Raw genomic sequence first — 26,504 nt, forward strand, 5'->3', positions numbered from 1 at the left:
TACCTTTAATAGTTTGCGAAAATACCCTTAAAAAGTCGTGAAAATAATATTAGGGAAAACGGTGAGGATAACAAATAAAAATGAAGACAATAAGATAAAGAAGGAAAACGAAACGCATAATCAAGAGAAATATTAAAGATAAAAAATAAATGACATAATTAAAATGAATACAACAAAAAATGACAGAAATAAAAACAGAGGCAAATATATATAAAGTAAAATAATATAAAATAAAGGGGAAGAAAGAAAAAAAATAAAAATGAAAAGTAAAAGTAAAAGGGGGAAATAAATAAAATAAAAATGGAATAAATAATTAATGAAAGAAACGAGAAATATATATATATTAAAGTATTAGAAAGGAAAAATATCAACAATAGGTAAAATGAATATATATATATATATACATACATAAATACAGAAAATAAAATGTTAATAGAAATATAATTATAAGATAAAATGAGTAAGGTTGGTGAATAATAATAAAAAACATACATAACATATAAAATTATAAGACATAGTAGCTAGATAAAGAAATGACCAAAAAGTTAATTCAAAATAATATATATGTATTAATAATAAGTATATAGATGAAATATGTAGAAAATACGTATATATATATATATATAATTACATAATATGAAATAAATAAAAGGGTCAGTATAAGTATTAAATTGAATCAAAAACAAGTTGGGTGGCTAAATTGAAAGAAAATCAGAATTAGAGACCAATTCAAAAGCAAATTCGAGGTTAAAATAATTCTTTAAAAACAGCGAGGGACCAAAACGGTAGTTTACCCTATTTTCTTTAAACACACGTGGTTTCCGGGGTGTATATGTGTCAAAAACCTGGTTTTAAAATTTTATTTCTTTTCTTTCTCTCCAAACAGCCGCCCTCCCCTCATTCTTTTCTCTCAAACTGTTCTTCAGTATGAAGAACAAGGGCCGTGGTTCCCAGAACATGGCCACCGCGTCGCCTTGCCACCGCCGTTGAACGGTGACGGCCGCCGTTCATCGGCGGTAAAACCAGGTTTTTTTCTGTTTTTCAAAGCTTTTTAAATCTAGTTTTCAAAAATCAAAATATTTTCTATAAAAAATGAGCCTCGGAGGCTAGATCTACAAAAGAAGATCCTGAAAACGCCCCTTGTTCATCGGCTAAAACGCTTCTTTTGGGTTCTATTCGAACCAAAATGACGAAGAGACCATGCATGCAAGCATCTAAAGCGATAAAGGTATAAACTTTTACCTTTTCCTTCCGAAAACTTTGCGGGAATTCCTCTGTTTCACTCTAATATTTTATGCGATTTTTTGCTAGGGTTTTGTATCTATTTCGTGTGAAAAATCTCCCTTGTTTTTTTCGTCCCCTTCAATGGGTTCTGATTACATATATTTATAGGAATAAAAATCCTATTTTTAGGTATTTACAACCGAATAAAACACTAATGCAATCTGTTTGTGTTTGTTGGTGATGAATGGATTTCGTTCGCCGGACGCTTCGGAGCTGTTGGAGGTGAGAGACGTGCACCGTGAAACACGGAGGGAGAGTCGTGAGGCGTGGGACTCTCGTTGAAGGGGAGAACGGCGCTGGAGAGAAGCTGGCTAGGGTTCTAGAAACCCTAGCTTCAATGGGTCTTGAACCAGTTTGGGCCTGGGACTGCTTGTATTTGGGCCATAGTTTGGTCCTTTATTGGACTTGTACCCTAATAAATAAATAAATTATATATATATATATTATAATATGATAATATATATATATAATATAACGTTAGAGGACGAATTTGAGTGTCTTCAATATAATATAACATTAGAGGACGAATTTGAGTGTCTTCACATAGGGAACAAGCAACAAGTTTCAGACCTGGTTTAGCAATAACCACAGGTGTTTGTGCTTTTGGATCAACATGGACGATCAGTTTAGGCTCACAATTAGGTATATGCTTTAATTAGGGACGACAAAAGTTTATGTTCACATTATTATTTATATTTTAGATTTATAACTATTTTTTTAATAATATAATATTTAGTAGAAGAGGCAAAGGCTGAAAAGACTCAACAGTGGCATGAAGAGGATAAAATCCGATATCGAAGAAATAAGCGAAGAGCAGAAAGAGATCAAAGAGAAGCAGACGCAATTAAGAGAAAAATATGAAGCCATCGACTTGGAATGTCAACAACTTCAGAAAGAGACTAACTTGATAATACAGCAGAGTGCCAGAACCCAGATCCGATTAGCTCTAATGTTTCAAATCTTGAAAGCAAGAGAAAATCTGGAATTTGACAAGGCAGCCTTGCTCACTAATGCTGTCCGGTATTTTTATCTTCTCAATTCGATACTGTAATCTCCCTTAAGCCTTTCTGACTTCATTATGTTTTCTTTTTCTTCTTCTATATTTGCAGTGAAGTGATAGCGGGGGAAGAGCAGGAAATGAATGGTTCAGGAAAATGAAGATTGGAGGTGGAACCGAGCTTAATTGTTATTGATTTCCTTTATATGTCTGTCAACGTTGTCATCCAACTTTCACTACGATCTGTATCTTTAAGTTTAGGTAGTAGGTTTGGATTAAATAAACGTTTATGCTATTGTAACAGCTGCAGGTCATTCATACTGCAACACGACTGTTTAAAATTCCCAAAACTCCTCTTTGAAGTGTTTTTTAACACAGAACCAAACAGGCAAACACTCATCCATCATTAGAGCTCGAGATGCTGGATTTTCCCTCCCGACTTTCGTTTTTAGATGTAATAAGTGAAGGAATTGAAAGTGTTTATGATTGAAAATCTCGATTTATGGATCCGATTTCGTAAGGATTGAGGGAAGTTTTGGAGTCTGTGACAAGCGATGCCTTGAGATTCCAAGCTGGGCACCCTGGAACACACACGATCCCACATCGGTAGTTCTTGGGGAATAAGGGGTAAAGTGAGTCTATAAAAGGGGATGGGTTTTTAAAAAATGAAAATTAACCCATTGAGCTTGAATCGAGCTTGAGTCTCGAGCTTCAATTGAGCTCTTGAATTTTTTTTTTGAGTTCGAGTTGAATTTTAATATTATTTTTTAAGTTCGAGTCGAACTTGAAAATTTTAGACTCGTGAGTTTTTGAGTCGAGTTGAGCTTATATTTAAAGTTTTCCAGTTTGATTCAAGCTCAATAATATTTGAGCTCGACTTGACTCATTTACACCCCTAATTCCAATGAAGCAAGTAAAACTCTCGCAAGGGCTGATTTCTCCATTATTTATTCTTCGATCTATTCGTGGATCCAAACAACTTATTTGATGGTAAAAATCTTCTTAAATCTATTCAATTTGATTTGAATGATAAAAACATTTTCAAATTTAAATTAAATTATAAAAAAGTACATTATTTTAAATTTTACATACTAAATTTAGGGTTAAACGCGATTTTTTTAATCAAGTCATGTCTCATCCTATATGAAAGTTTACCTTTGAGTGGAAATACATCATTTATCTACTGATTCGCCCTCTTATACTATTGTAACAATAAAATACATTCCCATGACTTCTTTTTCTTGTTAATATGCCAACAATTATGTTGTCACAGTTTTTATTATATTCACATAATTCTAAATAAATTAAAAGTGTTAACAGATTTTTTTAGAATTGTTAAATAAATTAAGAAAAATAATATTCTGATAAGGACATAATATTAATTCAAAAAATTATTTTATATATTACTTAAAACCATCTCATAATACAAGTAAAAAGATTCAAAGAAGTAATATAAAAAAGTTGTAAATCCAGACTTTGGAATTGAGTTTTGGACCACAAAATCCATGCATGCACCAAAAATGGGCCAAGGAAGGACCACTCAAAGAATTGTAGGTAGCTAACAAAACAAGCAATGCGTTACTTGAATCTTCAAAGATTTGAACGTTGTGGTTGGGGTTTCTGTCTATTTGGAGCAATTTTATTTGGTCCATCCACACCAAATTCCATGGTATTTGCTTGAAATTAATTAGGTACATAAACCAACTGTTGCATAATAAGTAACGAATTAGTTGAACCAATTTATTTATTAAGTATATTATTTACGACCTAACTATATTTGAGTGACCAACTTTTATATATAAAAGATGTCTTCATTAAAAATAAAAAGTTTGGTAATTAAAAACGTAGTAAATATATTGGGACCGCATGTTTAAAAAGAAAAGAAGGGCCCAATATTACTGATATGGAAAACCCTTGAAAAAGGCGATTTATTTTCTTTGTTCCTTTTATCCAACCAAATAAATAAGATTCTTATGGTCTGTTTCCGCTAAGAGCTAACACAGAAAATTCAGTTCTCCTATCATTCGTTCATTTTGTTTTTGCCCTGCTTTGTGGGGCTCTGGAATTTTTTTTTCTCTAAACAACTTCTGATGCATAATAGCTTTGAAGGGTTATTATTGATCTGTATTTTTCTAGCGTTTTGCGTTTTGGGGTTTGAAGCTTTTCAGAAAGTTTCCTTCTTTGAGATTCAACCATGTCTGCTCTTGTTAATTACGGTGGTAAGCTGTTTTCTTTTCATTTTCTACTTCTCTTTAGTGGGTAAAGACTGTCTTTGAATATGTAGATTTGTTTGTACTTCTTAGATTGATGATGATGTTTGAATTTTAAGTTTTTACATGGAGATCACTCGTAAGAATAGTTTATGTGGACTCGGATACCGTTCTGGGTTTCTCAAGTCACGGTTCTATTGGTTTTGGCTAGAAAACTAAAGGCAGAAAGGTTTAGGAACCGTTAGATTAATATGTATTCTGAGGACTGAATCCTTGAACATTTGAGTCAAAGTTGGAAGCTTTTACCATGTGATTTGTGTAGTTTTAGTTTATTACAGTTGTTATTTTTCTAAATTCAGGTGATGATTTCTGTTCTGGGACATCCTGTTATACAAATTCCACGGATTTGGGTAGATTGCGTTCAATCAGTTCCCAAGTGGATGTCTATTGCCCTCCGCGTAAAAGATATCGTATTAGTGCCTCGTTTTCCTTTGGTGAATCCGAGTTTGGGCAGAATAAGCAGCAATCTATCAACGCCCTTCCTGACGAATGCCTTTTGGAGATCTTCAATCGCCTTCCTTCGGGCCAAGAAAGGAGCTCTTGTGCTTGTGTCTCGAAGCACTGGCTCACCCTTCTGACCAGTATTCATAAGGGTGAATATGGGTCATCAAAGGTAGTCAAGGAGAATGTCGGTTCGGTTTCAGATGATGTTGAGATGATCTCATTTGATGAGGATGATGGGTATCTTAGACGGTGCTTGGAAGGGAAGAAAGCAACTGACTTGAGACTTGCAGCACTTGCTGTTGGAACAAGTGGTCGTGGTGGGCTGGGAAAGCTTTTTATTAAGAGAAGCAACTCTTCATGTGGAGTAACCAATTTTGGGCTGATTGCTGTAGCCCGTGGTTGCCCTTCTCTCAAGTCACTTTCTCTGTGGAACGTTCATCGAGTTGGCTGTGAAGGTCTGTCTGAGATTGCTAAAGAATGCCACTTGTTAGAGAAGCTAGATCTATGTCAGTGTCCTTCAGTTTCAGATAAGGGTTTGATTGCAATTGCGGAGAACTGTCCTAATTTGACGTCCTTTGAGCATTGAATGCTGCCCGAAGATTGGTAATGAGGGTCTGCAAGCTATAGCAAAACTTTGCCCCAAGCTGCGGTCTGTCTCTATCAAGGACTGTCCACTCGTCGGGGATCATGGAATTTCAAGCCTGTTGTCATCAGCATCTGCTGTTCTTTCAAAGGTTAAGCTTCAGGGCTTGAATATCACAGATTTTTCTCTTGCTGTGATCGGGCACTACGGCAAGTCTGTGACAAATCTAATGCTCAGTGGTCTAAATAATGTGAGCGAGAAGGGATTTTGGGTAATGGGTAATGCTCTAGGTTTGCAAAAGCTGGTCTCTTTGACGATTACTTCATGCCGAGGGGTAACAGATGTAAGTCTTGATGCCATGGGAAAGGGGTGCATAAAGCTCAAGCAGATGTGCCTTCGCAAATGTTTCTTTGTATCTGATGATGGATTGTTGGCTTTTGCCAAGTCTGTAGGTTCTCTTGAGTGCCTGCAGTTGGAGGAGTGCAACAGGATTACACAATCCGGGATTTTGGCGTTCTCTCGAGTTGTGGATTAAAATCACTTACCCTAGTGAAGTGCATGGGAATTAAGAATATATCCTTGGAAGCTCCTTTGCCGACTCCTTGCAATTCCCTGAAATCATTGTCTGTTAGGAACTGCCTAGGATTCGGGACTGGAAGCCTGGCTATGGTGGGCAAATTGTGCCCTCGGCTTCAACATTTAGATCTGACTGGGCTTTACGGCATCACAAATGCAGGTCTCCTGCCTTTCCACGAGAGTTGTGAGGCAGGACTTGTGAAGGTGAATCTGAGCGGCTGCTTAAATTTGACCGATGAGGTTGTTTTGGCCTTGACCAGGTTGCATGGTGAAACCCTCGAGTTGCTCAATCTCAATGGTTGCAGGAAGATTACTGATACAAGTTTGGTGGCTATTGCAGATAATTGCATTTTCCTCAGTGATCTGGATCTCTCAAGGTGTGCAATCACCGATTCTGGTGTTGCTGGTCCTTTCTCTTTTGGGTTGTTCTTGAGTGTCGAATGAAAGCATGCCTTTAATGAAAAAATTGGGCCAGACCCTGGCGGGGTTGAATCTCCAGCAATGCAATTCAATCAGCATTCGAACCGTCGAGCTGCTTGTAGAGACCTTGTGGAGATGTGACATTCTTTTCTAATCTAGTATAACATGCTGTTGAGCCGGATCCAAATGAGTTTTAATCACTGCTTTAAAGATGGTAGAAATATCAGACTCATATAGTCAGCTAACATGGGCAGCAACGTTCAGCACGGTTTTTTTGTTCCGACAAAGTGGTCATGTTGGTTTCTCCATGGCTTGGTGTTTTCCCGAGCACTTCGGCTGTTTTCTGGTGGCCTGTCCATCCCTTCTTTTTGCAGGTTTTCTCAAAATGAGAAAACCTGTTGTAGCAATCGAGCTCCCGTTTACGGAGGTGATTTCACAGCCACGGTTTCCCGGAGAATTTTGTCCTCGAGCGCTTGTTTGAAGTTTCACTCATGATCGACATAGGTTTCGGTTCCATTTTGCTGGATTTGCCCACTGCCCCTACTCGAAATTGCTTTAGCTTTTGTCATTACACATTTCCTTATCGGAATTGCAGGTGCCAGTTCTGGTGTAAGTGTCGATTAAGTTTATGTATTTCGAGAATCTTTGGTGTATCATATTCTCATATATTAAGAAAAATGAGATGCCATATGAATCCAAACGAAAAGCTTAGTTATTATAACATGTTAAGATAGTAAAATTGATTATTTGAGGTTGTTGTTTTGGAGCAAAACTATAAATATCATGAAACAAGGGAAGCTATGGACAAAAATGTCACTATCTACCACTTAATTATTACATTGGAAATAAACACAAAAGGAGCAATGTGACTTACTAAGATGGGACTTTGATTGGGTATGGGTGGAGCTACATCAATGTTGGGTGACACACCCTAATTTTTTTTATAGAAATTTTTAATAAATTTAATATTGGCCTTTCTAAGAAATATTAACACTAATTTAAAAATGATCGATTTAAACCAAGTTGAAGCGGAATTACGAGGTCTTGAAAGGTTTAAAACATGTCTAGAATATAGGAGCACGTCGCGTCATACTCGAAGTCGATAATAACGAAGTCTTTTGGAATTTAAACCAAATTGTGCCGAAACCAGTTTCACCAACCATTTTACAGCACATCCAGGAGCTATTAAACAGACAATTGCTAGTCTTGTATTCTTTGGTTGATCGAACAAATAATATAGTGGTTGATTTTATGACGAAGATAGCCCACATTAAAAAGTTTCTCAACACCTCTGGTGGCTGTAGAGTCGATACTTAGTAAAAAAAATGTTTAAAAGTTAATAGCTAGAATGTTTTATGTCTTTATTTCACACAAAAAAATAAATAATTTTTTTCTTGATAATTAAAAAATGATCGATTTTACTAAATTTAAATTGATATTCATCATTTTTTTCAAAAAAAGAAAATTGATATTGTATTCCATTTTTTAAATATGTTTTTAACAAAAAGGTTTCAATATATTAAAAAAATGATACATTTTGTTCGTGTATCTTTATATGATTATATGATTTTTAATTTTTTTTATGAATATTCGAGCTTGATATATACTGTATAATATAAAGTTAAATAAATTAATATTAAATCTTTGTATGCATAATATTAACCATAAACACCTTTAAAATTTTTAAAAACTAATGTAATGATTAAAATCAATTTCGCTTAATAAAAGAAATTATGTAATGATATTATATATATGTGCCATGATGAACAAACCTCTCTATATCTATTTAAATAATTAATGCAATGTGATTGTTTTTATGGCAGGTATATATAGATAATATAACTTATATAAATATATTTATTATATTACTAAAATTATGTCATGCGAGAAAAAAATAAATATATCTAAGAGATAAAATCAATAATTGACAAATTAGGCTTTGATGAGATCAAGAAGCATAAAAATCAGGGAAGATAGAAAGGGGGATCCCACCTATTAAGCAATGGATGACACCCCACCTCAACTAGCCCAGAAATCCACGACAGTTCCTCATCAACCGTTGGGTTCCACCATGGTCCCACTTTAGTTAAGACTAATAAAGATCAAAATATTCAAATTTTATATATATTTCAACTTAATTTTATATGATATTTTATAGAAGAGAGATATCAGCGAAATTAGATTTAAAATATTTTTTGATCTAAATAATTATTATAATGTTCTCTATATATTTAAATATATTATAAAATAATAAAATGTTTAGCATTATAATTTGAACTTTAAAATTTTATAAATGTAAACATTTAAAATTAAAATTTTAGTTTTATTTTAAAAATTAAATATAATTTTTATTTATTAATATTACTTATAATTTTTAAACATTTTTCAAATACAATATTAAACTTATATCGGTTTGCTCGGCTCCTAGTTTAATTTCTCGCCAACCAAACAGATATTTGGTATTACTGCTCACCAAAACCCCACGTGTTTATCATCACCATGTAAGATTCAATCACTGATATCGACGGTCTAGATCTTTTCCGTACGTCCACTTATTCTCTCAAAAAAAAAATCCAGCATCGCCTCTTCTCTTCTCTTACTCAGCAGCAGGCAAGTGCTAGAGCTAAGAACTTTGGCTTATTTCTGAAATTCGCCTTTTAATTTTCTTAAACAATTCAATTTAGTATAAAATGCTTTTAAGGAGTGCATCGACGCCGTTATTTAATTCACGGATCCCACACTCGAAGGAACCGTCGCCGGAGCCCGAGTTCTCGCCCCTGATTTACCGAACCCGATCCGTTTCGTTCAGAGTTTCTTGCTCGAGCTCGGTTTCTGTCGGGTCGAGCGACGACATGAGCCGGAGGATGACGAGGGCGGTGTCGGAGACGGATCTGAAGATGGCCAGCTCTCCAGTGGTCCCTAAGATGGGGAAAATTAAGCAAAATACCGGGATGCTGAATGGGACATTTTTCGAGGAAGAAGAGGAGGTGGAGGAAGACGAAGCTGGATTTCATTGGCGGAGATCGGAGTCGGTCTCTGTGGAGGAAGTGTATGGAATAGGCGGCGCAAAAGGCGGTGGATCTAATACTGGTGACAACGAGGGCTCGTGGGATTTGAACAAGGGAAATGATGGTGCGGAGTTGTATTATCAGAAAATGATCGAAGCTAATCCAAGAAATTCACTTCTCCTCAGCAATTACGCTAAATTCTTAAAAGATGTAACTTTATATCATCTTTTTCATTCATTTTTTCCCTTAAATAAATGAAAGGTAAAACGACTTTTTGAGTTTAATCTAATGTCGGGAAACCGGACAGGTTCGTCGGGATTTCGTGAAAGCCGAAGAATACTGTGAGAGGGCGATATTGGCAAATCCAAATGACGGGAATGTTCTATCTATGTATGCTGATTTAATCTGGGAAACTCGCAAAGATAGTTCCCGAGCTCAAACTTACTTCGATCAAGCTGTTAAATCTGCTCCTGATGACTGGTAATACAAAAAAAAAGGAATTCTAAACAATGGGTTTCATAATTTATGTTCAATTACACATTGATTGATGAAAAAAATAATCTTTTTTTCTTTCTTGATGAAATTTGCAGTTATGTGCTAGCATCATATGCACGGTTTCTTTGGGATGCTGATGAAAAAGATGAAGAACAAGGTGTGGGAAATTTGAGTAAAGAATCAGAGCAAAGCTTTATCCATGGAGTTCCTTCAATGCCTCCAGCTTTGACTGCTGCTTATTAAGACTCTTCTGCCATGGCTTTTTCTGACTTTTGTTAATATTTATCTTTTCTTTGTTATGTGTTGAGTAGAAATGACATGAGTGAGCTTTGTAGTTATTGAGAACTCTGTTTTGGTCTTCTCATCCTTGGGAGTACCATGTAAAAGAAAAAAAAGATATGAAAATAAATTTTCCATTGAAATGTTCTTGTTTCTCTCTTGATTTTTCTTTGACAATTCATGATAGTGATGATGTTGCTAAGTTAAATTATCAATCTTTTCTCATCAATTAGTGTTAAAAGGATATTAAGGTTAATTCTAGTTGGACGTGAAGGTTACTGAAGGAACTGATTCCCAGTAGCTGATCTTATCTGAAAGATAAAATGACAAAAGATCCACTATTTTTATTTTTACTTTTTCTTTTTGGAGTTCATTGCTTTAGATGGTGATAAAGCTTGAGCATGAGAGAATATTCAAATTGTTTTCACGTAATCTTTTAGACTTTGGTGCTAAAGAAAGATAAACAACCAGATTTTGATAGATTTTGGCCTTTGTTTTCCTCGTCTGGGTTTTTCACAGATTTCATCAAAGTGGGAGATTAAACTCTTTTCCAAGGAAAACTAGCTAGTGGGGAGACAAGGGAGCCGAGAAACGGATCAGATGACCCAAAACCAACCTAGAACTGAACCACTGACCAAACCGATTCCTAGGAACACGACCAACACAATTGCAGATAATTCTGCTTCCGATACTGGTACGGTCTTGGGGGCTAGGATCATCAACACGCTTGTTAGGTATCCATTAGTCAGTCCGAGCATAAACGTAAACACCACCACCGGTATTTCACCCTTGAGCCACTTTGGTCCATGGTGGCAAGAGGTGAAAAGTGGATAGAATAAAAGCCTGGCTATGCAACCCCACGTAGCTTTCTTAATACTCTGTAGAACACATATTGCAGTCAGAGACTTTCCAATGAAATCTGCCACATTATACGCTGTGATCAGCAAAACAGGATACCAGTCCCGGAGAAGCTTCGATTCTAAATCCTCTGCTATAAATCCAGGGAAAACAGACAGGGTCACTACGTATATCATGAGAATCCCGAGCGCTGGCCACCATATCTTCCTTGCAGTGGTCCAAAACTGTGGCCTCGAGCAAAATGGATCATCTCCAACAATTCTGTAATGCTGCTTCATGACTGGTAACTTGTATAGCAAATTGCAACAAAGAATGCAGCAAAACTGGACGGTTGTGCCGGCTATAAAGTAAAAGTGAGCGCTCGCTCGCATGCCCTCTGGTGTTTGTGGAAGTGAAACCTTAGTTATTATCCGTAAGATTGAAACCAGCACACCTGTATGTCGGATTTAGTTAGATATTCGAGTGGTAACATATCAGATCGCACAGTAACTGTTCTAGTCTTTCCTACAGGAAATTATGGTGATAAGAAGAAAAAAGTTTGCACTTGCATAGAATAAACTCCATATTCTGAGGGATCTTTCTCAAACACACATTGAAGGTAAGACATATCTAATAGCATGTTTTCTCATAAATGGTTTCTGTAAATATAGTTTAAACAGTGAAAGTGTTACCTGAAGAGGCAGTTCCAGCAAAAATGGCCTGCATGTACTGTTTCGGAAGCTTTCCTGCAGATCCTATCAAGCATCCTGCTATCAACCCATCTGCTAGACCGCATATTACAACCGCTGCGACCGTCACCAGATAGGCTGCATTCCAATTCTCTTCAGACCAACTACGATGCGACAGCCAGTCTATAGTTGGAGCCACCATTAGGGAGAGAAGAAACATGGAAAAGCCCATGTTAAGTCTAAATCTACGAGTCAACTTCGTGCTGCAGCGACCCGAACTCATCATAAGAACCAAAACCAGCACCGAGGAGCTCATGTAGCCTACAGAGAAAACCTTTTCAACATGCTTGGAAGGGTAGAGATAACCGAAGTAATCAACGGCCGTGATGAAAGCATTCCACGGAAGCAAATTGCCTGCACCGAGCAGGAAATGGATTATATAAGCAACTCTGTAAGTGTCCCTCGGCTCAGGCTGATGATCGGTTGAAGCTTTTGGGTTTTCCATCTCTTGCATTGCTTGTAGCTATAAGTTGTGAACACAGTATTTGGTCGGAATTTAAGCTTGACAAGAAGGTATTCTAGAGGACCATGAATTGACTCGTTGATTAGAAAGGCATAAACAGAAATGACTGAGGCTGACAGAGAGAAGCTTTGCCAGTTGACCATGGGATTTGATTGATGGGTACGGGATTTGGAACCAATGGGGCTCATAAGGTTGGAGAAAATCTGCGCTGTTTGTGGGGACGGCAAGTCGACAATGGATGGAAGGATTTTGAAATACCTTTTTTCTGTCGTTGCTGTATTGCTGCTACCACCCATGACTTAACATGCCATTGGTCTTTTCAAGTTTGTAATCAGAATCTTTACCAGAACGACCAGACTATCATTTGTCGATAGCAAATGACCGCATCCGCAATAGACACGACGGATAGATATCAGCCGAGTATGGTGATATCAGTCGAGGAAGAGTTATTGATGATTTAATTAGCCACCCATATGCAGAACTTGATTACATTATCCAAAGTGTAGTTTTGAACTATTATTCGTTCATATCTTCTACCCCTTTCCACTCATATCTTTTTACCTTTTATTTGTTTAGGGGGGCTAAGAAATGACACTCCATGAACACATTCACCTCATGATTTGTGTTTTGCAGAAGCAGCCACGTCTCTCTACTGGGGATGAAAATGGGTGATTAATAACATATAATCAAAAGATAAATATGAATGGCTTCCATGGAAATAGGGCAATCATACTTTATACTAGCTCTTCCTTTTTGACTTGGGAAGTAATAATGTTGAACTAAAACCTTTGCATATTATGTCACATTTGATTCTTTGGTTTTGGTACTTTCGTTTTGTTGCTGTGATGAGTGCTGGGCCATATGAATTACCTGTCAACCTGCAATAATGGACCTCCCATACTAACTTAAATCATATTGTAAATAATTTATTGTGTGATCTCAATTGTAAAAGTAAATGTCATTCTTTTAGAAAGATTCAAGTTTAAATTATTGTATTTATGCAATATATGTTTTATCAATAAATTAAGAATAATTCAAAATAATTATTATATTATAATCATTTTTGATATTACTAACAATTTATTTGTAATATCTTTATTTATTTTTCTTCATTATTATAAGTATTTAAATTTTAAATTTTTAAAGAGACAAAAAGAATATTTTATAAAGAATATCATTCACGAAGATAAAAATAGGGGTTGGGCTCTGAGTTTACTATAGCTATTGGGCTGGTTTTGAGAGAAGTCCTTTATCCCCTAATAACAACAGCATTCAATAAACCATTCTTTGAATAATTCGATCTTTTATATTTTTTGATTAAATTAGATAAATAATCACGAGTAGAGATTTTTATGTTCCGAATAAAAATACGATACATTTATTTCTTTTTAAAAAATTCATTTATTAGTAACAACAGCACCATTGTTTTTGTTTTATGAATAATATAACTATTAATATTTCCATCAGTTATTAAAATTTTCTTAAAAATAATCATAATTATCTAAATAATTAAATTTTAAAAATATATATTTCAGTTTTTATTAATAATAAATTTCAAACAATAACCGCTTAAAGCTAAAAATGATTAAAATAATAATAAAAACAATTTTAATAGAAACGAAAAAAAAAAATGGGACAGGTGTAAGAAAGAATTGAATTTACGAAATAAATAAAGAAAAGAAAAGAGAAAGCGACAGCGACAGCGAATGGAGCGCGTGGCTGTTGATTAATATTCCATTTGGTTTTGTTTGGTCGTATTTATGTCCCCCAAACAAGTATGCGAATGAAGTCGACTTATTTTGTTCATATGAAATATTGGAATATATATATATATATATATATATAGATATACAATTGAAAATTGTTGGTGAACTTTTATGGAAAATTAGTAAGTTGTAGATGGCGAACTCAGTGGAGAGTGGGAAAGAAGACGCTGTTTGCTTGGAACTCCATGCTCCTCCTGGTTGGACCAAAAAGGTTTTTTCTTTCTTTCTTTTTAATCTTAGCTTGCTTCTAATTTACCATGGTTGCTTATCATTTGAATATTTTTTTCTGGTTTCGGTGCTTTGCTTCTGTTAGCTTACTCGTGAATTACTATAGGTTTTCTTTAATTTTTTTCATGGGTAATTTATGGTGGAATTTTGGGAACTACTCATGATTTTTTTAAAATAGGGTTAATTTGTTGTTCTTCTAAGATTAATGATAAATTGTGAGTAATTTTCTATCTTTGGGGGTGGGGGTGAAATTTCTGGGGTTGTCAATTTCATGGAAGCCAAGCATAGCTAGGGTTCTATAGGATTTTCTTTTTCTGTAATTTCTGTTTTAAAATAATTGCAGGGGACGAATTAGCAAAAAGATAAGAAAAGTGGCATCCTATGTAAAATTTTAGTGATATTAGGTAGTAGATCCCCATATTTTAACTGTGATATCTTGCTTATGCTTTCATTAGGCACCTAAGATTTTCTGGTCTTGTATTTCGTATATCGGTTTTCTATAGTTATAAATCTTCTTCGCTCAATGAGCCGGTGCGACCTCAGGGTGTTGTCTTGTCTGCAGTTTATGCCGAAGAAGCGGGGACTCCTAAGAAAAATGGCATCATATTCATTGCTCCCACAGGGGAGGAAATCAGTAGTAAGAGACAATTGGAACAGTATCTTAAAGCAAATCCTGGTGGTCCCGCTGTATCGGAATTCGATTGGGGTACGGGCGAGACCCCAAGGAGATCAGCAAGGATTAGTGAGAAGGTAAAGCAATGCCGGTACAGGAAAGTACTGAACCTCCAAGGAAACGAGGGAGAAAATCGTCGGCTTCAAAGAAGGATAATGAAGAATCGGAGACTGCCCTGAAGCAAGCGAGACTAAAGACGTTAATATGGAAGAGGCTGAAAACAAGAATAAAGAAACGAAACATGGAGAAGATGTTAATGTATCTACTAATATTAAAGAAGGTAAGGAGAATGCTGAAGCTGTATCTGAAATGTTGAAGGGCCCCCAATATACAGTTGAAGTCAATGCTTTGGATAAAGGATTCGAGGATGCAACATCTGAGGTAAAGCTTCAACAACCAGTGGATGAAGCAGAGAAAGGGCTTCGACCCGACCAACATGACAGACCCGGCATAGGTGTTATTACCGATGAAATAAAAAATGAGGTAGTAGGAGAAGAAAAAGCGAAACTTGAAAGAAGCACCGTCGAACCTGGAGGAGCAATGAAGGACAAGGAATTGATAAACTGCAATGAGGTACAAAACATCACGAGTGTCAACGGCAATGGTAAGAAAGCAGAAGAAGCAATTCGGAATGGTAGTAACTGAAGTAATGAGGTGGGCATGGTCAATCCTGGAGTTTGATCATGGATGTTTAACTGATTGATCATCGAGACAGCTTTCTATATATACACACGTGTGTGTCTGTAGATCAAATGTGTAGTTTCCAGTGATACTGCAAATGGATGTGCATGTAAACCTTTTCATGTGTATGTTTGTCAACAATGAGGAATTGTCTGATGGTTTTGCATATTGGCATAATCATCCTAATCGAGCGATTCGCTTATTGTGTCAATGCCTTTTCTTTTTTTCTCAGTAAACAAACAGGGATGGAAAACGTGATTGTTTTTTCTTTTCAACTTTTCTAACTAAACAAACAAGAGAGATTGATGGAAAAAGCGATTACCTTACATTGACCACTCTCTCTTGGCCAGCTGGGATTCATCCGTTGTTGCCACTCGCTCGTCTTCTTCATGTCCATTGCGTTGGATTTCTTGTTCAGATCATTGTAAACAAATTTGTGTGCATTAGTTTATTTGATATATTGTCTGTTCAGAGTTACATCATTCGCTTTATTTGATATTTGTAGTAATATTTCGTATTTGAATAAATCTGGATTCGTTTCCCGAGTATGTGGATGATGTAATTGATAAAATTATAGGCTACTAATATGTTATCTTTCACAGTCTCACTGTTGTTCAACTGCACCGCAATATCATTTCGTTTTTACTTTTCTTTTGCAAAAAGAATAAAGGCAACCAACCATGATTTTCTTTTGTGGGTTTAATAGTACAAAGAAGGAAAGAAATAAAGATTTTGGATTAGACAGAAAGATGTTGGGATAATTATATATCTTTTTAGAACTTTTATATTTTATATCAACAATTCAATAATTTAATTTTGGATTCTTAAAATTTTACAATTTCGATTCATTTATTTTTTGATGTAATTTTACTAAAACAAATCATATTTTTAATATAAAAGCTCGTGTTTATCATCGACGATGATAAGATTCTCTTTCTTCTTTTACCTCTTTAGGGTGATGTTTTCTAAAATTTCATAAATTGAGAGACCTTTATACTAATAGACAAATATGGACATTATGGCCATCACATATAAATATTAATTGGTTGGTTTTTGAATCGGTCTTGGAGATGATGGGGTTGGATGCCTGTATAAGATATATCTAAGTTTAGAAAATGTTAAAGTTGAATGTTTTGATGATCAAGCTAAAATAAAATAAAATTAAAACACAAAACAATACATGAATGATGTGTATAGATGAATCGGTGTCGTACCATATGTTTAGGTTATTGGAGACGTGATCATTGATTGTCCTTTTGGCCATACAGGAACAATAGTGTAATGATCAGTTTAATGGCACTCTAATCTCGATTCCTTTGGATGTTCCTTGAAAACGATGGATCAGGTTTTGATAGCTAATTACCATGTTTGATGACTTAACTTTTTAAACGGCACTTTGATGTCCAAGTTATCAAAGCTCCAACCAATCCATGGAGCCATGCATTTGCCGAACACTTTAATTTTCTCTAAACATTTTGGCCGTTGTTTTTAAAGCTTAAAAAGGTAACCCATGTAATTTGTCTCCCAACCAAACAATCTTTCAGATTGATATGCATTCAATGCTTTAATAATGTATTGAGTGAATTAGATTTTACTATCTCATTAAAAATATATTTTTTAAAAACTCTTTAATTAAGATATACTTAAAATATTAATTAAAAAGTCTTTAAAAACGTAAATCTAAAACATATAATATTCAACTAATTTCTTATAACTATTGCCCGTCTATCGGTTGATTACTCTAGGTCAACTAATGTAATAATTCATTATAAGAATTTCTCATTCAACTTGATTTTCTTCATTCATAATGTTAGGATTTGAATCATTGATTTTATGTAAAAGATATAATGCCTCTTTTCGTTAGACCACTCGGACGTTGGTTTTTTGTGTGGCATAATTGTCGTTATTTAACTTATTGACCGATTAATTCATATTAGATACTATAAATATCTATTACGAGAACAATCATTCCAACAAAAATTTCTTCATTCACAATACCAAAATTCAAACTGTGAATTTATTTATACGACCTTAGTCTCATTTCGTTAGATCGACCGATAATTAATTTTTTTTTATAAATTAATTATTATAATACGAACATTTTTTATTCTTTTTCCATTTCTTTAATCTGCGATGTCGGAGTGCTATAAGGAAAGTAGTGGGAATGGGGTCATTGTTCAACAAAATCCAATCGGTTCCGTGTTGAAAGTCCAAGCATTCAAGGATGGCGAACTGAGAAACTTCCTTTCCTTTTGTTTTTAAACTGGTTGACTTTGATTTCAATCCTTTTACTTTACTAAAATTTATAAATTAAATTGATTATTCACCTATTGTTTTATAATGTTATCTATAGGTACAAATTTCAACAATGAAAATCTCTCAATGTTTTAAAATTGGATGGCCGATTTGTAATTTAATTAATAATTGAGTGAATTGTGGTAGAATTTACCCTTAAATATAATGGGTCAAGCATGTGAATAATGACCCTTTTCGTAGTACAGTCTGGGTTTGTACCTCTTGACAATGTGGATGCCATTCAACAACAGCCCCACCCATGACCCTAAATCACTAAAGTATTGATAGTCATTCTTCACAGATGGTAAATGACTTTTAATAATTTATCCTTTCTTTTTCTCCATCATCTTCCTAGAAACTTTGTTATTCTCTATATATACTCTATTAGGGAAGGTGAGGACTCACACAATTACACATTACAGCTGAAACAGTGAGATCTAGTGGGGGTGACTGTAACAAGAGAACACAGCAAAATATTCTGAGGAAAAAGATATGGGTGAGAAAATCAGCATGGCTGCACTTATTCTTGTTTTGGCTGCAAATCTGTTGCAGAGTACGTATGGTACAACTTATACGGTGGGAGACTCCTCTGGTTGGGTGATCCCTTCCAGTAATACAGATTTCTATGATAATTGGGCTGACAATAAGAACTTCGTTGTTGGGGATGTTCTTGGTGAGTTTCTTCGCTCAAGATCTAGCTTAGATTGGATTATTAATGGAAGATTTTAAGTGGAATTTGATAGTTAGTGTACTTGTTGTTTACTGTTTTTGTGTTTTTGCAGTGTTTACTTTTACTACCGGAACACATAATGTTGCCGAGGTGACCGAAGCTGCTTACGACGCCTGCAACGTTGCTAATCCTATATCTACATTGAGCAGCGGACCGGCGAGAATTACCCTTAATAGGACCGGTGATCACTACTTCATTTGCGCTTTCCCCGGTCACTGTTCCGCCGGCCAAAAGCTCAGCGTCGAAGTCAGAAATGGCACCCGCAACAGCAGTGCTCCCACTCCTAGTCCTAGACCAAGCCCCACCATTCCTGGAGCTCCTAGCCCCACGCCCACCACGCCTGCAACTCCAAGCCCCGCCACCACGCCTGCAATTCCAAGCCCCGCCACCACCCCAGGAACTCCGACCGCCGCCGGACCTGAAACTCCAGGTGCTACCGCTCCTGGACCTTCGGGAACTCCCGGAGCCAACTCAGCTTCATCCATTGTTGCTACTCTGTCTCCTTTCTTCTTCATGTCCGTTGCCTTGGTTTTGTCGTACTGATTATGGTAACCATTTTGCCTGTGTTTTGTTTATGTGATATTATCTCAGTTGAGAGTTGATTCGCTTAATTATGACAGTGATCATATTGTTAATTCGTATCTGAATAAATATCTTGATTCATCTTCTGGATGTGTCACTTCGTTTTACTGTTGTTCAACGGCAAACCCAACCAAATATCACTTTCTTTTACTCTAATCATTTGCCAAAGATACACAAGTATATACATAACAAACTGGTAGTTGTTTTTTCTGGGTTTCAACAAAGATATATATATATTATATATAGCAAACATGCAATTTCTTGGTTCAATAAATCAAACGGGAGACTGTTGATTTAATATAAATTTGAAGGGTAACGTCAAGTTTTAGTAATGCTGAGCTTTGTGAATGGAACCATGGTAGGTGAAGACCTGCAACAAAGTCCTTTAATGCAGAAATTAATGCAAATAAAAACTAGACACGCCCACTCTTCAATCATTTCCAAACTAACCTACGAGTTACATTTGAAATTTCATTCAATTTAAATTTAATTTGGGATAAAGGTTTAAAATTTTGAAATCAAGAGTCTTCAACGTCGATTTACCCAAACTTCTCATGCAATACGTATTTGATCCTTGACAACTACTTATGAGATTTCATGAATTTAGACTTTTGTAGTTTCTAACCACTTTTACCAAACCCCAAATTAGCCCATAAATTCCAACAATGATAAATCCATTCCCTTGATTTAATTAGCAGTGCTTTTGGTTATCAATTCACTTGATCAAATTAATTTAAATATAATTATGAAGCGTGGCAAGATATTTGTTCATCTTCTTAATCACGTGATTAAGAATAAAGGTTCAATCACTCATTTATTATATGTTGTGAAAAAGTAAATTATTATTAGTCATTCGTCTATTAAACAATACAAATTTATGGTGTAAAACTAAAAGAATAAATCTTGCTACATATAATCTTGATTTCGTACTTTTTTTTATTAGAAATCTTTTCCTTTTCCAAGTTAGTATCAGCTTTTCCATGCCTTATCATGTTAAAAGGATTTTTAATTAATTATATATTATCATTAATTTTTAATTTATTCGATTTAAGTGATCAATTTGGTTTAAAATGCTTATAACATTGAATCATTTATATTCGGGTCAATACTCGATATTTGAAGTATAGGAGAGAAAACATGGTGGGTAAAGTGTAAACTATCTAAGAACTCCCAATATTACAGGTCAAGACTAAATGTGTAATTTCCGTAGCGTTGGTTGTAGTCAAGTCAGCTATGCACATTCAATGCTGGTTCACGGTTGATTTTTTTCTCATTTTTTAACTTCTAATACAAGCCCATAATTCCACACGGGTCTATATTTTAGCTTTTACTTCTACAAAGTTGTAGAGTACAATTGGGATCTATATTTGATACTTAATTTTAAAAAAAAATATTTAATTAATATCTCATGTGTCCGAGTGGAATTTTAGTACTAATCAATTTATCACACATGAAATTTGTCGACATTTACGTATTAGGAATTCATAAATAAAAAATTTAATAGAAACAAAATTAACGTAAAATAAGACATAGGCAATAAACAATATTTAATGTGATTTGATCTTGTCTACCTCTTTGAACAAGATCAAATCACATTAACTAAATAAACTTAATCATTGAATGCTCTTTGATCATTAACTCAACAATAAAATGTAATTTAATTTTTAATTAGAATTTGTGTTAATGTCTAACACAATATTCTCATTGATCAATTTCATATTAATAATATGATTTATTATTGAGATACCAAATCAATATAAATATTATCTTAATTTTTCTAATTTGTATGCCAATAAAATTTGAAAATATTAATAAAATCATTAAATTTATTATTTGAAATTTTATTTAATAATTATATATTTTTTACAAACTAGAATTGTTTAACCAAAGAAAGTTATGTCCCGGTCATGGGTATGAAATTATTACCGAATTGAACTTCTTGATTACTACTCTATTATATGACTTCAAATCCTTATAACACTGCATCTTACCTTTTCTTCCAAATAAGTTGACTTATTCCGTCATAATTATTATTTACTGATTTAAAATTACATCTTTCTCTTTTTAGGAATATATATATATCTTAGTCAAACATAACTATGAAAATATAAATTTTCCTCTCTTCATATGTGGTCAACTTTATTACCAAAAAAATATTTATGTAGGTATTTCTTTATCTAATAAATAAAAGTATTAAAAAGTATAAATCCTTTCATAGACAAATCAAACTAAAAAGACAAAATAAAATAAGAAGTCTTCGGTTTTAGCTAATTTTCCACGCGGCAAAAAGTCCCAAAACTCGGCGAGTTTGCACTACTTTCCAACTAAAATTCTATGCGTTGATCTTCTAGACCGACATATACACGTGTCATCCATCCAACGCTTAACATCCCGTCCCGTTACCTAAGCCTTCTTGCCTATAAATACGAGACGAAGAAGGAAAATTAAAGCAATAAATAGTCTTAAGAAACTGGGTAAGTAAGAATAGGGGAGACCTGAATACTAAGAACACAGAGGAAAAGATGGGAAAAAGAATAAATTTAGCGTTTATTACAACCTTCGCCATTGTAGCTTTGTTGCAGAGCTCTTTGGCACAAAGAGATTACGTTGTTGGCGATGCTTTAGGCTGGGTGATTCCTCCAGGTCCCTCGACTTATCCCACATGGGCAGCAAACAGGGCTTTCAGAGTCGGCGACACTCTCGGTAAGTTAATCGAAAAAAGAATAGTTTTTTCGTTTGATTTCCTCTGTTTTTTCGAGTTGGTTGATGATTTATTTTGTGATTATGGGCAGTGTTTAATTTCATTAATGGAGCGCACGATGTCGCGAAGGTGACGAGGGCTAACTATGATTCTTGCAATGGTGCGAATCCCCTTCTTATGTTTTCGAATAGCCCTGCGAATGTGACCCTCAACGAAACCGGGAGTCATTACTTCATCTGCGCGTTTTCCGGTCATTGCAGTGCCGGTCAAAAACTGGCGATCAACGTTAGTGCTGCTGTTTCGTCTCCGGCTCCTCAGCCGTTAACCGCCGTTTCTAAGCCTTCTCCGCGTCCTCAACCTACTACTCCACCAGCTTCTAGTCCTATGTCGTCTGCCCCTGCTCCAGCGCCTCAAGGTGGCTCGCCGGCACCTGTCTCTGGTCCGACGACTTACACTGTTGGAGACACCTCGGGATGGATTGTACCAACTAATGGTGCTTCGATGTACCAAACATGGGCTAATGGCAAGAACTTCATGGTCGGAGACATTCTAGGTAAGAATTTGAAAAGAGGAGAAAACATCTTTGATGAACTTGAATTTTGCGTATTCTTTTACGTGATTTAATCCAAAGTCAATTTTTGGTTTTGAATTTTAATCTCAATTATGCAGTTTTCAACTATGTTACTGGTACCCATGATGTGCTCGAGGTATCGAGAGCAGCTTATCAGCCATGCAATGCAACCAATTCAATTTCAAACTGGACCACCGGACCAACAAGAGTCACTCTTAGGACGGTAGGCGAGCACTACTACATCTGCGGAGTCCCCGGCCACTGCGCTGCCGGTCAAAAGCTGGCTATCAATGTCTCCACCAGCTCCACAGCAACCCCGCCATCCTCTTCCTCGCCTTCACCATCACCATCCATGCCATCCCCTTCCTCGCCTTCACCATCACCATCCATGCCATCCCCTTCCTCACCATCACCGTTATCAGCTACACCGCCATCCTCCACTAACGGTCCCTCGTCTCCCACCAACCCTTCATCTCCCGCCGGAGATAATAATGCAACTCCGCCAACACCGGGCACCTCAGCAGCATCTCTGGGTGTTGCGGGTCTCTCAGCTACTTTCGTGTCTTTGATTGTAGCTTTCTTCATGTAATTTACACATTGTATTAGCTAGTAAGTAAACTAGAATTAGTGTGTGAGCATTCATTGTTTTTGCCTTACAGATTTGAGATTTTGAATTTACAAGAGTTTGTATTTTCTTTTACGCAGATTACCAGTTACGATTTTAATGTTATGCACATTTTCCCGATAATTTATTAGGTTTTTGAATAGTTCTACCAATGTTCTTTTTCCCGGTCCTCGTTGCTGCTACTAGCATAATAGCATTTATGGTAAAGTGTTGAAAATAATGCTAATTTGGTCAAAAATTACTACTTTATTTTTTTTTTTGGAAAAAAAGTGCCAGCTTTATTAAAAATGGAAAAGGAAGTGAATCAACAATACAGCCTAATAAAGTAAAGGGTAAACTATAGTAATGGTCACTCAACTTTTTTGACACTTGCATTTAGGTCCCCTAACTTTTAAAACTTGCAATACAATCTTTTAAAATTTAGTCCGTTTGCAATATGGTATCTGACGTAACCGACAGTTTGACGCCGTTACACTTCCATTAGTCCGTTTGCAATATGGTCATTGAACTTTTCAGGTGCTTACAATTAAGTCCCCCAACTTTTAAAACTTGCAACACAATCCTTAAATTCATTCTAAACCCCAAATTTCTTTTCGATCTCGAATTTCCTTTGTCGTTTCTCTCTTCTCATTTCCAGCGTAACTTTTAAGTCGATGATGCATGAGAAATTTTAATATAACTTTGAATTATGTGGAGTAGTTGACTTGAATAAGGGTCCATTGAGAGAAGACCAGACCAAGGGACTATCGAGACCATCAACGATTCAAGGTGTAACGTTAGATACATGTCATCTCAGGTGAAACATAGATGTTCGATGAAATGCTTGTGAGAAAACAACAAGGTTAGAAATGCAGAGTAGACAAATACTACTAAGATGAACTAAGTATCATTGTTGAAAGTCACCAACAAAACTTAAATTATTTTGTATAAATGGCATATAATAATTTATTCGTTCAATCCTTGTGGTTAAAGATTTTCAACAAATGATTAAATATAATGAAATCACAAACAGCATCTTCAGAGAGCACTTGAAGAATGTGGGAATGATTTGGATTCAACCATTAGAAGCTTGAATGAGCTTCGCTTAGTGTCGGCTGATAGAAATGTAGCTGCTGCTGATAAAACTGGTGAAGGATTAGAAGGAAATGTTCAACTTCTAGCCCAAGGTATAACTTTTTATTAAATGTTGATCACACCAGACTGATGATACCCTCGAACAGTTTGCTGTGCATCTCTCTCTGGATTAATAATATTGAGATTCATTTTGCGATTGTATCTTTATTGCTTAACTTTAAGAAATCTTCAGTTGCTTTTTGTGACTACAAGGCAAAGAAGGTTTAGCAGCTTTTTAAAATTTCCCAAACTTATTTTGTTATATGTTCCTTTACATGTTTGTATAATGTTTGGAACAAACTCATTTAACTTGAATGGAACCAAATTACAGAATTATGGAGCATCTTTAGTTGCTTATTGAGAATTGCATTGTTCTTTTATAGGTATAGAAGCTAACGGAGATGTTCCAATTAAGGAACAGACATCTCCAGAAGCCTTCTCAATGGGTGGTTCAGAATGGGTGGAACTTTTTGTTAGAGAAATGTTAAATGCTTCTAACATTGATGATGCCAGAGCTCGTGCTTCTAGAGCACTGGAGGTTTTGGAGAAGTCCATCCATGCACGTGCTGAAGCAGAGGTGGCCCAAAATTTTCACCAGGTTGGTTTTATCATGGTTGCTACTGGTTAAATGCCCATTCATACTTTTCTATTGGGTACTTTGGGATGGTCCTTGAAAAATACGTTGGTATTGGTCCATCTACGTATTGTATTGATAACAATTTTAATGGAAAGCTGCTTATGTGGACTTCTAAAACCAGACAGTATGTGAATTGGAAGAAAATGACTACATGTCGTTTAAACATCTCTTTTGCCGACTTAAAACAAGTTCCTCAAATTTCAGTAGCATACATTAAAAGTTGGACAATTTTTTCATTAATATTGTTGTTAGTTTAACTTGTTTACATCTATCCATCACTTTTACCGGCTGTTTGAGAATGCTGAAAATTGCTACTTGGGTTGTTATAGGGAAACATGCTGCTGAAAGAACAGAGGAAACACTAATTCAGGAAAATACTATTCTCAAGCGAGCTGTTGCCTTGCAACATGAGCGCCAGAAAGAGTATGAAAATCAAAGTCAAGAGTTACAGCATCTGAACCAAGTAATATCTCAGTATCAGGAGCAGCTGAGAACCCTTGAGGTTTGGCTTCATGAACCAACTTTTAACACACACATGAAGCATATGCATACCATGTTAGTCGGCTTTCAATGTGAGTGTCAGATATGAGTCACTAGGTCATATCCAATATCCCAATTTCCCAATAACGATATCCGAATATGCATTGAACACAAGTATTATACACGAGTACTTGAAGAAATGAAGAACCAGAGCAACATAGCATGTGCATACATAATCTATATATATATATATTCTTTAGTGTATATTTTCCAGAATCGGGTGAAAATTGTTTGATCTTCTAATGCCCCACTAACAGGTAAACAACTATGCATTGACAATTCACTTGAAGCAAGCACATTAACGTAGCTCTATCCCTGGCCGTGTCAACCCCGATGTTTTCTAGCAAGTCTTCGGCAGATAATTTGTGTCAAATCCGTGCTTCAATCTTAGCAAATGGTTTGCTAATGGTCTTTTGGCCACGTAAAGTTATTGTTGCTCTTTAGGCTGCAGTTCAAAGATGTTCCCTCGGTTTTCTAACAAAATTCATGAATTGTAGTTTATGTCCTCAAGTTATATACTTGAAAGGGGATATTTGACAGTAAAAAATGGTAGGCTTAATGTCCTTTAGAGTTGTAACTTTTTATCTGTAGTTACATATATGCAATGAATAAAAAAAATTGGAGTTCAACCCTATATAATATCTGATCCAGTTGTAAAATTTACATAAAATAAATTTACCAAAATATCAGCTTATTTTGTAACACAATAAATATGATTATGACGCGTAAAAACACATAAATGTAATACAAACTAATGAATTTTGCAGTCTAATCGTGATGCTTCCTCTTTCACTTAAAAATTATAAATAAAATAAATATTGGTTTTTTTATAAATCAATCAATTTCATTACCCGAAGAACAAGTTCAGCAACAAGAACAAAACAAAATATATCCCAATGTTTACAAAGGGGAGAATTAACACTATCATTTCTATTTATATTTCTATCCCTCAGTTGA

At 35.4% G+C, this 26,504-nt stretch overlaps 3 protein-coding genes and 3 pseudogenes across 3 annotated transcripts; 5 read left to right on the plus strand and 1 right to left on the minus strand.

The window, feature by feature from the left end:
• The first annotated feature begins 4,200 nt into the window (after window positions 1-4,200).
• Window positions 4,201-7,128, plus strand: LOC120117610 (annotated as a pseudogene).
• Window positions 7,129-9,218: 2,090 nt separating this feature from the next.
• On the plus strand, window positions 9,219-10,511 carry LOC120117615. The gene is made up of 3 exons (XM_039137867.1): window positions 9,219-9,792; window positions 9,890-10,062; window positions 10,173-10,511. Exons 1-3 carry the CDS (start codon window positions 9,265-9,267, stop codon window positions 10,318-10,320), a joined length of 849 nt encoding a protein of 282 aa, XP_038993798.1. The 5' UTR covers window positions 9,219-9,264; the 3' UTR covers window positions 10,321-10,511.
• A 396-nt stretch (window positions 10,512-10,907) lies between these two features.
• Window positions 10,908-12,700, minus strand: LOC120117614 (equilibrative nucleotide transporter 8-like). Its single transcript, XM_039137866.1, has 2 exons — window positions 11,886-12,700; window positions 10,908-11,647 (listed from the first exon to the last, which is right to left on the minus strand). The coding sequence occupies exons 1-2, from the start codon at window positions 12,394-12,396 to the stop codon at window positions 10,953-10,955; spliced, it is 1,206 nt and encodes a 401-aa protein (XP_038993797.1). The 5' UTR covers window positions 12,397-12,700; the 3' UTR covers window positions 10,908-10,952.
• Window positions 12,701-14,204: 1,504 nt separating this feature from the next.
• On the plus strand, window positions 14,205-15,939 carry LOC120117616 (annotated as a pseudogene).
• Window positions 15,940-18,458: 2,519 nt separating this feature from the next.
• LOC120117784 (early nodulin-like protein 2) lies at window positions 18,459-23,221 on the plus strand. Its single transcript, XM_039138005.1, has 6 exons — window positions 18,459-18,721; window positions 18,831-19,057; window positions 19,199-19,319; window positions 21,821-22,063; window positions 22,153-22,614; window positions 22,731-23,221. The coding sequence occupies exons 1-6, from the start codon at window positions 18,541-18,543 to the stop codon at window positions 23,219-23,221; spliced, it is 1,725 nt and encodes a 574-aa protein (XP_038993936.1). The 5' UTR covers window positions 18,459-18,540.
• Window positions 23,222-24,260: 1,039 nt separating this feature from the next.
• On the plus strand, window positions 24,261-26,049 carry LOC120117785 (annotated as a pseudogene).
• Window positions 26,050-26,504: the final 455 nt, after the last annotated feature.

Source organism: Hibiscus syriacus, unplaced genomic scaffold, assembly GCF_006381635.1.
Source record: "Hibiscus syriacus cultivar Baekdansim isolate YM2019G1 unplaced genomic scaffold, ASM638163v2 tig00110321_pilon, whole genome shotgun sequence".
Classification (NCBI taxonomy): domain Eukaryota; kingdom Viridiplantae; phylum Streptophyta; class Magnoliopsida; order Malvales; family Malvaceae; genus Hibiscus; species Hibiscus syriacus.